The 13,303-nt window shown below is 19.7% G+C and overlaps 4 protein-coding genes across 4 annotated transcripts in view; 1 reads left to right on the top strand and 3 right to left on the bottom strand. All coding sequences in view use genetic code 6, as the record gives it.

Moving 5' to 3' along the window:
* Positions 1-1,358: 1,358 nt before the first annotated feature.
* TTHERM_01481610 (cyclic nucleotide-binding domain protein) lies at positions 1,359-3,647 on the top strand (the record flags this gene model as incomplete). The annotated part of the gene is made up of 7 exons (XM_001010908.4): positions 1,359-1,448; positions 1,616-1,705; positions 1,916-2,005; positions 2,520-2,609; positions 2,858-2,947; positions 3,194-3,283; positions 3,527-3,647. Coding segments are annotated over 7 exons (660 nt in total), but the record flags the coding sequence as incomplete, so codon positions are not given.
* A 1,815-nt stretch (positions 3,648-5,462) lies between these two features.
* Positions 5,463-7,994, bottom strand: TTHERM_01481600 (kinase domain protein; the record flags this gene model as incomplete). The annotated part of the gene is made up of 2 exons (XM_001010907.2): positions 5,463-6,425; positions 6,984-7,994. The coding sequence occupies 2 exons, from the start codon at positions 7,992-7,994 to the stop codon at positions 5,463-5,465; spliced, it is 1,974 nt and encodes a 657-aa protein (XP_001010907.2).
* Positions 7,995-9,284: 1,290 nt separating this feature from the next.
* Positions 9,285-11,696, bottom strand: TTHERM_01481590 (von willebrand factor type A domain protein; the record flags this gene model as incomplete). The annotated part of the gene is made up of 2 exons (XM_001010906.3): positions 9,285-10,535; positions 10,686-11,696. The coding sequence occupies 2 exons, from the start codon at positions 11,694-11,696 to the stop codon at positions 9,285-9,287; spliced, it is 2,262 nt and encodes a 753-aa protein (XP_001010906.1).
* A 1,520-nt stretch (positions 11,697-13,216) lies between these two features.
* The window catches only part of TTHERM_01480590 (hypothetical protein), a gene marked incomplete at both ends in the record, with an annotated part of 755 nt that continues 668 nt past the window's right edge, over positions 13,217-13,303 (bottom strand). The window contains one exon of the mRNA XM_001010905.3: positions 13,217-13,303. This exon is cut by the window's right edge and continues 169 nt beyond it. Within this exon, the coding sequence (XP_001010905.3) occupies positions 13,217-13,303 (87 nt within the window).

Genomic DNA, 13,303 nt, shown 5'->3' with positions numbered 1-13,303 from the left:
AAGACCATTGAATATTATATTATTCTTTTCCTATGAGTTTTAATAATACCTACCTATTACTTATTCACATCTAATTAATTAATTAATCAATCAATTAATTAATCTTTATTATCTTAACTTAAATAAAAAAATTAAAGAGATATTGTAAATATATTATTTATTGTTTAGCTTTGATAAATATCAAAAAGATGTACTTTTAATTCCTATTTCTTTTATTTAATTCATAAATTTAATGAATGAATTGAATTGGAAGGAACTTCGTATTCTTATTAATGTATTATCAGATATTTTAGAATGGAAAGACAGATGTTTTTTTTACATATTTAATAATCAAATAATTTTTGTTTTCCTAAAGCTATTGCTTCATTGTTTATTGCGAAACTCATATTTTATTTTCAAAGCTTTCCTTTTTTTATAGATTTTTTTCAAATATTTAAATATTTATTTATTGTATTCAATTAAAAATTTAAAACTTAAAAATAATATAAATTATTTTTACTAGAGAATTTACAAATATCCTCTTTTTCCTCTTCCATAAAAAAACATATTAATTAATGTATGAGAATTTATGGGATATAAAAAATATTAACTATAATATTCCCATCAAAACACTAAATGTTATTAAAAAATACAATTTATTATAAATTATTTATAACTTTGAAACTAAAAATAGATACTAACTAGCATATTTTATAAATAAAAATATAAGATTACCTTTTAAAAAGATATAAATTTTACAATAGAAAGCTTCTATTTTAATGGGATTATTATATTCTTATATTAAAACTTAAAATATTTAATCTATATATAATAAATATATCATTAATAATAAAACGATAAATATTCAGATTATTAAATTCTTTTGTTCTTAATTTAAAAATATTTGCAATTTATTTGTTTATTTATTCAAAAACAGCCTTTTGGTATTAGATAAAATTTAATTTGGAATGCAAGTTTATAAAAAAGAAAATTTTGATAAATTTTAATTTTAGAATACAAAAAAAAATGATATAACAGAAAAAATACTTTGAAAAACTAGAAGATGTAATTTAATAATTTTAATATTTATTAACTATATTTAATTTTATTTTTATTTAAAAAAAAAGCTTTTAAGTTCTTCACTTTAAGAACATATATATCTTGAAATTAATTTTAGGTAAATTAAAATAAAATTTATTTTTAATTTTTCTGATCAAAAAATATTGAATTATTGCCATCAAAAATTTTCATAGTTTGTTTTACTTTCTCTTTTTTATTGTCTATTTGCTCATTTTTGCTTGTTTTAAATTTTTTTTGCAATAGCTCTAATTAGCATCTATTTCATTCTAACTAATAAATTTATTTTAAAATGTTTAAAGTAACAACAAAATTCTTTTTAAGGATGTATCAATTTTATGTTCGACCTTAGCAAGCTGCACCTTTCTCTCAAATTTAATGCTCAATTTATGGTAAAAATAGTTTATTTGTTTATTATCTTTTACAAATTAATTTTAAAGAAAATAATCTATTCATTTATTTCTTTTTGACATTTTTTCTTTTGCTTGCTGTAAATATTTATTATTTAACTTCTATTTTTTGGTCTTACTTAACTAACTCTTTTTGAATACATAAAAAGCAAAAATAAGATTGGAGCAACAGGTGCATCAAAAATATTTTCTGCTTTAAAAAATTGCAAATAGCTCTCGATTTTAAATCTAGATCTAAGGTTAATAATATTTTATTAATTTTTTATTTTCTTTTATTAAAATAATAAGACTCTTCTTTTTAATTTTCATTTTACTAAAATTTATGGCTTATTTATTTTTTGGATTGAAGAAGATCTTTTGATTTTCAAATTGTTGTTTTTTGCTTGATTTATATTTCCTTTTGATCTATTTAATTTAGCTAGTCATATATTATATTTTGTATTTTAAAGTTACAATTAAATTGGTACACAAAATACATTTGGTCTAGGCTCTGAATTAGCAGACTGCTAGAATCTCTAAAATTTGACTCTGAATTTTGAGTATAAAAAGATTTTTATTTTATACAAGTTTAATTTAAAGCAAAAATATTTGTTTAATAAATTTTTGTCTGATTTATTTTGATTATTCTTGAGTTTACTAGTTTAATAATTAGAGTTTGTATGGGTGTGTGGCTTATTGCTTATTTTAAACTACAAATTTTTTAAATTGGAAAATTGATGTGGTTGGTTATTAAGCATGTTTCAAAAACTAATTAAATTTAGTTTAGATGATTTAAGGAAATTTTAACAAACATAAAATTTTAAAGGTAAAATTGAGTAGAAAGAAGAGTTCTTTAATGTAATTAATTTTTTACAAAAAATGAATTGCCATTCAAATAAAGAATTCTTCCTACTCTATATTTTTTATTTCTATTTTCCTTTTTATGTGTTAGAAACTCTATTTTTATTTATTTATTTTTCCAAATTTGCCTTTAAGCTTTGATATTTAAGTTTGTTTTTATTGTTTAATATTTTGTTGAGTTAACTTATAATATTATGTTAAATATATAAAAAGCTACAATTAAATTGATACATTAGCTGCAAAAGATTTAGTTTTAACTTTAGCAAGTTGTCCTAATATCTCAATTTTGATGCTGAAACTTTAGTATTTATTACTGTTTTACTTTTATTTTGATTAATTCTTTAAGAATATTTTTTTTAATTATTTATTAGCACTTTCAATTTTAACTTAGTTTATTTTTTCTTTATTTGAATTTAATTTTTAACAAAACTTATTTTTTTTAATTATTTCTATTTAAATTTATTATGTGAATTAAATTTTTGATTTTTTTTCACAATTTTCTACTTGTTTTTCATATCAATTAATAAACTTAACCTCAAACAAATAAAAAGTGACAATTTAATAGATGAATAGGGTGGATTAGCTTTAGGTTCTGCTTTAAGTAATTTCAAAAACCTTTCAAACTTGACTCTAGACCTTAGGTAAAATTACAAAATTTATTTATTTATCTTTTTTTATTTGTCTTTTTTAATGTAAATTTAAACCTAAAATATTATCTTTTTTCTTTTGGCTTAATAGGTTTATTTTTTGTTATCTTTTGATAAAATTTCAATTAATTAGTTTATTTTTGCTAATTTTTGAGTGTTCTTTTAATTTTAGCATTAGTCTTTTAATATTTCTTCAGATTGCTTAATTAAAACTAAAATTTTTGAAAACATTTAAAAAAGTTATAATAGAATTGGTGAATTTGGTGCATAATATTTAGGTTAAGCTTTTATAAATTGTGCTAGCCTTTAAAATTTGGCTCTATATCTCATGTAAAAATAAGTTTATTTTTTTTACTTGGCTTTGTCATTTAATTGTTTAATAAAAATTGAATTTACTTCTTTAAATATCATTTACTTTAAATTTTAAACTTATCGTGCATTCTCATTAACTAAATTAAGGTAAAATTTTTATTAAGTTTAATCAATTTATTAGAAAAAATATTTTGTCAACCGTCCTTAGTTAATGAAAATTCAAGGTATATAGAAATAAATTTATATTGAATATATAATAAGTTACAACTCAATTTGCTCATAAGGTGCGTTAATGCTATGCAACTCTTTGGCAAAATGTACTAATATATCAGCATTGTCACTTAATCTCTAGTAAATAAAATAGTATATTTTTTTTAATTGAGTTATTTTTTACAAAAAAATAATTCACTATAATAATATTTTAATTAGTTTTTTACTTAAATTTTTTTATTTTTATTCAAGTTTAATTAATCATACTTAAATTTAATTTTTACAAATATCATTCAATTTTCTACTTTTACTTTTTCATGTCTACAATTTATTATTTCATAATATTTTATTGTATGCTTAAACATAAAAAAAGTGATAATTTAATTGGTTCATAGGCTGCATCAGAATTATTAAATGTTTTAACAAAATCCAACAATATCTCTAATTTAACATTAGATCTAAGGTAAAATTTTTAATTTATTTTGATGTTTCTAATTTAATTATTTATTTGTAAATTTTATTTGTGATTTTTAGCATTAAAAAAAATTTTTTTATATCAAAAAAATCTTTGTAATGAATTAATAAAAAGTGATAACTAAATTGATGACGAGGGTGCATCAGGTCTAGGTTCTGCTTTAGCAAAAAGCAATAGTATCTCAATTTTGAAACTAAATCTCTCGTATAAATAAATAAATAGCTTAAATTTTTTAGATTTAATTATTTTTTTATATCAAATTAATTAAGGCAATAAAAATACAGTTATTTACTATTTTATTGATTTCTTTTATTTTATATTTTAAATGTACTTATTTATTTTTCAAACATTTAAATTTTCAATTCATAAATTTTATTTTTTAGCTTTTTATTTTTTCATTTATTTAATTAAAATATTCCTCTGAACTCATGAATATATCAAAAGCTGCAATCAAATATGTGCATAGGGTGCATTAGACTTGTGCTCTGCTATTGCAAAATGTTCTAAGATCTTAGTTTTAAATCTAAATCTTGAGTAAAATACTTTATTTGTCTGATTGAGTTGTTTTTAAATATATTTTATACAAATAAAACCTTATTTATTTCATTTTTGTTTATTTATTTATTAGTGTTGTTTTTACTTTATTCTCTTGATTTTATTTTTATTAAATTTATTTTTTCAGTTTAAAATTAAAATAATTATATTTCGTTTGTTGTTGAAAAAATAAATAGATACAATTAAATAGACTCTATTGGAGCATTAGAATTATGCTCTGTTTTACAAGACTCCATAAATCTTTAAATTTTGATACTAGATCTAACGTAAAAGTGTTTATTTTTGATAAGATTTTTTATTTACATAAAAAATGAATTAATAATATCAATCCTAAACTCAAATTATATTGATTCTTTTTTTGTTTTATTTGAGATTTTTAATTTATTAATCAATTAATTTTACTTTTGTTTTTAGTTTTTAATTAACATTTTAATTTTTTACATTATTATTTTATTGCTTTATTTTTTGTTAAAATAATTTAAAGCCTCAATCAAATTGAAGAATCACAAAAATTGAAAATTAAAAGCAAGTGTCTTAAGTTAAAAAGATTAATTTTTAAAAAATTAAATTTATGATTTTTAAAAGATATTTTGTATATTTTGTTATTTAATTTTTCATATTTGCATACAATTCATAAAATTTAAACAACATATTCATTTATAACGAATTTAAATAATTATTTACCATAATTAATTCTATGTAAAATAAAATTTACAGTTTTTTTATAATTTTTTAAAATTATTGATAAAATAAAAACTAAAATACTGTTATAAAATATTAAGTTTCGTAAATAAAAATACTTGCAATAAATAATATAAATATTTAAATTAAATAAATAAAAACCTTTATAATTTTAAATATCTATTTTTTTATTTTTTAAATTTAATTATTTTAAAATTTATCTAACAATTAATTCATTTTATACAATAATTCTTATATTTTTTTTCTTGATTTCTATCATTTTTAATCAAAGTTTTCTAAATATTTATCGTCAATTAAAAATGTTTCTATTTCAATATTATAATCATCACCTGGAACACCAAAACGTATTCCAAAGCTATAATTTTTGTCTTATATTATTTTAGACTCATCAACTTTGTTTATATTTTAATATTTTGGATAGTCCATAAATAATACAACTCTCTTAGAAATATTAACTCTAATTTCTAATTCATTTATTTCTTATCTCACTTCATATAAGTTTTTTCCTTTTAATATTTTATCTAAACCATATCCACTGACACTGGTGTGAAAGCAACAATTTTCTACAAAAAAGAATTTATTATGTATTTCTTACGTATTCATTATTCCAAATTATAAATTTTGACAATTTAAATTCTTGTTGACTTTACATCTAAAAATATAATTTAAGTTAGGATCTAATTTATCTCTAGTAAATATTTAACCACTTAATGATTTGGGTTGCTTTACTATATAGCCAAATAGCTTATTTTTTTCTAAAATTAATTATTAACTATCTCTGAAATTTGATTTGATAAATTCTATATTAAATTAAGGTGAATTTATAGTTTCAAAAATTGGATAATTTACAAGTAACTATTCAATATCTTTATTATTTCCTATTAATTTTGAAATAAATTATGATTTATTTTATTATTCAAGAATAGGAGAGGTACTATTGTAGTAAGCTTGTCCAAACTATTCAGTAAGTTAAGATATTTTATTAGCTAGTTATTCTAAGTTATCAATTTGTTTAGTTGTAAGTTTGCTAAAATTTATTGGAGTCTTGTCAGGTTGTAAGTAATCTTTGAAGTCAATTTAGTTAATTATAGGAAGAAAACTATCAAACTGAGCTGATAAATTGCTAAGAAAAGATTCTGAACAGAAATTAAATTTATTTGATATTAATTTAATTAATTTATCTTTATTGTCACGTCTTTCATCTAACTCTTATTTACCCTATTAACATCAAATTCTAAAATTTAGTAATCATAATTCATAATATAATCTTTTAAGGTTTGAAAAAATTTTCAAAATTTATTTTTTTCAAAAAAAATGACATGTTATAAGAATATACGGTATCTATTATTTCAAATTTTACATTTTGCGAATTTAAAGCTTTCTAAAAACTCAAAAATAAAGCAGTTTTAAGCTTATTTAGCTGTATTTATTATGTTATTAAGATATATTACATTTCGCCTTTTATAAATTAAATAGGCATTTCACTCTATTAAAACTTATCTTCTAAAAAATTTTTTCCTTCTCGCAATTATAAGCACTGATTATGACTAAAATTTCATAAATTTAGGAAGGTCAATAACAGCCTCAATTTTTTTTGAGACTTTAAAATTAAAAATAATGGAATATTTCTTATCTATTGTTATCTAAAATAAATAAACTTTGTTAAATATTAAATTTTAGTTATTGAGTTAAAGATTTAAAATTTATTTTGGGGTGGTAATTATGAAGTTATTAAAGATTGATATGAAGTACATAAAATTAATATAGAAATATTACTGTAATGAAGTATCTAGAGAAGTCCTTAATTTAATCAAATTATTCATCATTCATTTTATCAAGTTCAAATTCTAATAAATCTTCATTTAAAAGGTTTTTAATGTCAACTCTATCAATACTGTTTGATAACTTGAACACTATTTTTTGTAATTCTTTAGTTAACTCCTGAGAGCAACAATTATATCTATTGCTAATTAGCTTAGTTATTAACTAGCTTGTTGTCATTTCATTTTTGTCTTTACTTTAAATATCTTTTACATAAAATTCTAACTTTTCTTTTGAATTATCAATTTTGAGATCTTCAAAGTTTTTGATAACAAACATATCAATTGAATCAATTAATTGCAAAATATTCTAGTTAATACTTTCTGCTGTTTCAAAATTAATCATTGATTTTTAAGTTTCGAATAAATCAATCTTTTCATTCAATTCTTCTTAATATTTTTTCTAGTTAGTAGAAATTCGAGTGAACAATTCTTTAAAAAGCTCATTTTACTTGTCAAGGTCATCTTTGAAATTGGTAATGATATTCTTAAGCTATTCCTTTTCGGCTAATTTATTATGTTAAATAATTACCTGTTCATTAAAGCTCTATATTGACTTTGCTTAGCTCATCATTTGTTCTTCTTTAAGTATTATTTTTTGGTCGATTTACTTTCTTAAGTTTAAGAAAAAAGATGAAATTTTAGATTGCAATCCATCAATAGAGCAATCAGCCTCAAAGATTTGCTTAAGTTTTTCGTAAAGCTCATTATCGCCATAAACTGGGTAGTTCTTAAAAACAGTTTTTTCATTTTCCGTAATGAGTCCAACTAAATTCAAAGAATATTAATTGGGATTCTCAGATAAACATTAAGCGCATTGAATGAATTGACTAGAATTAGGATTAGTGTTTAATGAAACAATCCAATTATTAGGATGTCTAGGACAACTTCTGTAGTTTTTGTTTGATAGGATGAAGAATTCTTCTTAGTTGAGTTTAAGATCTTGGATACTTTATATCTAATTCATTTGTCTTGCTAATTATGTTATTTCTTAATAAAAGTACTTTAGGGAGAAAATATTTAATATTAAATTCGTTTTGATATTCATTATACATTATATGTTAATGATTTTCTTAATATAAGATTTGCTTATAAATAATTAATTTAATTCATTGCATTATATAATAGATAATTAGTCAGACAGATGAAGGAAATATTTAATTAATTATTTATAAGCAAATCTTATTTTGAGAAAATCATGAATAAAAAATGAATAATTAATATTAAAACAAATTAAATATTTATGACTGTAAAATTAATAATTGTATTATATAATAGATAGATATACAAACAGATGGATGGATGAATGAAATATTTAATTAATTATTTATAAGCAAATTTATATTGAGAATATAATGAATGTTTAATATCTAAACGAATTTAACATTTTTGAATCTAAAATTAAATACATTATATTAATAGATAGATAAAAGAAGAAAACATTTTTAATTAATTATTTATTAACAAATTTATATTAAGAATATAATGAATGATTAATATCTAAACGAATTTAACTTTTTTGATTCTAAAATTAAATACATTATATTAATAGATAGATAGATATTTAGATAGATGAAGAAAAAAATATTTAATTAATACATATTAGCAAATTTACATTAAGAAAGTAATGAATAACTAATATCTTTAAAACATTTATGTTTGTAAAATTAATTGCATTATATAATAAATAGACACATAAATGTAATATCTTGTTTATTATCAAACAATAAAAAAAGAAGAGAAAAGATGAAACACTCATAAATAAATAGAAAACAATCAAAAATATGAAAATTATATTACAAATTTTATGAATTAATTTTACAAGTTTTAACTAAATTAAGGATAACAAAATGTAAAAAAGTTTTTAACTTATTTTTCAATTTAAAGTTTTGAAAAAAGATATAAAAATAAAACATGAAAAATATTTTTACAATAAATTGAATAAATTATTAAATTGTTTTATTAATTAAATATTTTTGATAATTTAAGTAAAAATTATTTGTTTTAAATTAATTTCACAAAAATAAGATTAAATTTGAAAGTTGTAAAATAAAAACTAAAATGCTGTTATAAAATATTAAGTTTTGTAAATAAAAATACTTGCAATAAATAATATAAATATTTAAATTAAATAAATAAAAACCTTTATAATTTTAAATATCTATTTTTTTATTTTTTAAATTTAATTATTTTAAAATTTATCTAACAATTAATTCATTTTATACAATAATTCTTATATTTTTTTTCTTGATTTCTATCATTTTTAATCAAAGTTTTCTAAATATTTATCGTCAATTAATAATGTTTTTATTTCAATATTATAATCATCACCTGGAGTAGAAAAATATATTCCAAAGCTATAATTTTTGTCTTATATTATTTTAGACTCATCAACTTTGTTTATATTTTAATATTTTGGATAGTCCATAAATAATACAACTCTCTTAGAAATATTAACTCTAATTTCTAATTCATTTATTTCTTATCGCACTTCATATAAGTTTTTTCCTTTTAATATTTTATCTAAACCATATCCACTGTCACTCGTGCGAAAGCAACATTTTTCTCCAAATAAAAATTTATTATGTATTTCTTACATATTCATTATTCCAAAACATAAATAATTACAATTTAAATTCTAGTTGACTTTACATCTAAAAATATAATTTAAGTTAGGATCTAATTTATCTCTAGTAAATATTTAACCTGTTAATGATTTGGGTTGCTTTACTATATAGCCTAATAGCTTATTTTTTTCTAAAATTAATTATTAACTACTTTCATAATTTGATTTGATAAATTCTATATTAAATTAAGGTAAATTTATAGTTTCAAAAATTGGATAATTTACAAGTAACTATTCAATATCTTTATTATTTCCTAATTATTTTGAAAAATAATTTGATTTAATTTATTAGACAAAAATAGGAGAGGTACTATTGTAGTAAGCTTGTCCAAACTATTGAGTAAGTTAAGATATTTTATTAGCTAATTATTCTAAGTTATCAATTTGTTTAGTTGTAAGTTTGCTAAAATCAATAGTTTAGCTTTTATTTTCTTTGAAAATTTCTACATTTAAAAATAAATGATTGATAATTTATGAATATTTCTAAATAGAGTTTTTTGCATTTTAAATAAAATAATCATGACAATAATTTGTTTTGTTTTCTAAAAGTGAAATCAGTTTTTATTGCTTTATCTTTATTTATTAATTTTATAGATTTTGATCCATATCATTCTAATTCTAGTTATTATTTGAAGTTTCTAATCTTTAAACAAGATCTGCAATTTCTAAAAGCTACAAATTATTTAGAAAATCTGCATTTATTGGAGTCTTGTTAGGTTGTAAGTAATCTTTGAAGTTAATTTTGTTAATTATAGGAAGGAAACTATCAAACTGAGCTGATAAATTGCTAAGAAATTATTCTGAACAGAAATTAAATTTATTTGATATTAATTTAATTAATTTATCTTTATTGTCACTTCTTTCATCTAATTCTTATTTACCCTATTAACATAAAATTGTAAAATTTAGTAATCATAATTTATAATATAATCTTTTAACGTTGAAAATTTAAAATTTATTTTGGGGTGGTAATTATGAAGTTATTAAAGATTGATTGATATGAAGTACATAAAATTAATATTGAAATATTACTGTAATGAAGTATCTAGACAAGTCCTTAATTAAATCAAATTATTCATCATTCATCTTATCAAATTCCAATTCCAACAAATCTTCATTTAAAAGGTTTTTAATGTCAACTCTATCAATGCTGTTTGATAACTTGAACACTATTTTTTGTAGCTCTTTAGTTAACTCCTGCGAGCAACAATTTGATCTATTGCTAATTAGCTTAGCCATTAACTAGCTTGTTGTCATTTCATTTTTGTCTTTAGTTTAAATATCTTTTTCATACAATTCTAACTTTTCTTTTGAATTATCAATTTTGAGATCTTCAAAGTTTTTGATAACAAACATATCAATTGAATCAATTAATTGCACAATATTCTAATTAATACTTTCTGCTGTTTCAAAATTAATCATTGACTTTTAAGTTTCGAAGAAATCAATCTTTTCATTCAATTCTTCTTAATATTTTTTCTAGTTAGTAGAAATTCGAGTGAATAATTCTTTAAAAAGCTCATTTTACTTGTCAAGGTCATCTTTGAAATTGGTGATGATATTCTTAAGCTATTCCTTTTCGGCTAATTTATTATATTAAATAATTACCTGTTCATTTAAGCTCCATAATGACTTTGCTTAGCTCATCATCTGTTCTTCTTTAAGTATTATTTTTTGGTCGATTTATTTTCTTAAGTTTAAGAAAAAAGATGAAATTTTAGATAACAATCCATCAACAGAGCAATCAGCCTCAAAGATTTGCTTAAGTTTCTCGTAAAGCTCATTATCGCCATAAACTGGGTAGTTCTTAAAAACAGTTTTTTCATTTTCCTTAATAAGTCCAACTAAATTCAAATAATATTAATTGGGATTCTCAGAAAAACACTCAGCGCATTGAATGAATTGGCTAGAATTAGGATTAGTGCTTAACGAAACAATCCAGTTATCAGGATGTCTAGGGCAGCTTCTGTAGTTTTTGTTAGATAGGATGAAGAATTCCTCTTATTTGAGTTTAAGATCTTGGATACTTTAGATCTAATTCATTTTTCTTGCTAATTATGCTATTTCTTAATAAAATTACTTTTGGGAGAAGATATTTAATTAATTATTTATAAGCAAAACTTATATTAAGAAAATCATGAATATATATAATCAATAATTAATATCAAAACGAATTTAATATTTATGACTCTAAAATTAATTAATTGCATATATAATAGAGAGATAGACAAACAGATGAAGAAGTATTTAATTAATTATTATAAGCAAATCTTAAGAAAATCATGAATATATAATGTATAATTAATATTAAAACAAATTTAATATTTATGAATGTAAAATTAATTCAGTGTATTATATAATATATAGATATACAGACAGATGGATGGATGAACGAAATATTTAATTAATTATTTTTAAGCAAATTTATCTTAAGAAAATCATGAAAATATAATGAATCATTAATATCTAAAAATAACTTAACATTTTTGATTCTAAAATTAAATATATTATATTAATTAATAGATAGATAGATGAAGAAAAAATATTTAATTAATTCTTTATCAGCAAATTTATATTAAGAGTATAATGAAAATATAATGAATAACTAATATCTTTAAAACATTTATGTTTGTAAAATTAATTAATTGCATTATATAATAAATAGACACATAAATGTAATATCTTGTTTATTATCAAATTTAAAAAAAGAGAAAAAATGAAAAACTGATAAAACTATATTGAATATATTTTTTTTTTCTCACCTAATGGAGCAGTAGATTCCGAATTCATATATTTATATATATTTATAGATACTAATTTAATAATAAAGGGCTTAAAATATTTAGGCGCTATGCGCACTTGAGCAAGCTTATACTTAATTACCAAAAAGAATACAAAATATAAATTTAAATTTTTATATTAGAATAACATATAATTAAATCATTTGATTAAGAACAGAAAGACAACAACTACAACTGCAAATAAAAATGTATTAGACAGACATAAAAATAAATACATAGGTAGATAAATTTAAGATATAATTGCTATTAAAATTAATAAATATGAGTAATTACTTTTAATCATTCTAACATTTTGGCAATTTTGTAATATGAAATATTGCTTTTTTAAATTGATTTGACTTTACATTTTATAAAGAAATTGTTCTGCTTTATTCTTCTAAATTCTACTTGATCTCTGATCCTTATTATTCCAAGTAAAATATGTTGAATGTCTTGTATAATGTCTTTAATGCTAAGTATAGTTATTAAAAATTACATTTAGTGGCAAATATAGAAATTATTTACTTACATTTTTTAGTGGATTTCTCTTGACTTTTTTATAATTAATAGGCATTTTTTATATGCTTTAAGTAAATCCTTTATATAAGCGTACTTTATCTTCTTTGCTAATCTGCGTTTATACTATTTTGATATTTTAAAATAAAAAACTAGATTTCAAGAATGTTCTAATCACTTTTAGATAAGCTAATAATTCTTTGCTAAATCTAATTGCTTATGAGGGACATTTATTTGGGCTATTTTATTGATTATGCATTTATCTGATCAAGTATATAAATTCTTAATAAGAATTAATCTGAACTAGCGGTCTATCAGCTATTTCTAAAACTATCCTTCTAAATTCAAAAGGTT

Source organism: Tetrahymena thermophila, assembly GCF_000189635.1.
Source record: "Tetrahymena thermophila SB210 genomic scaffold scf_8254750, whole genome shotgun sequence".
Taxonomy (NCBI): Eukaryota; Ciliophora; class Oligohymenophorea; order Hymenostomatida; family Tetrahymenidae; genus Tetrahymena; species Tetrahymena thermophila.
Note: the sequence above shows the minus strand (reverse complement) of the source record. Positions and strands in the feature narration are given on the sequence as shown.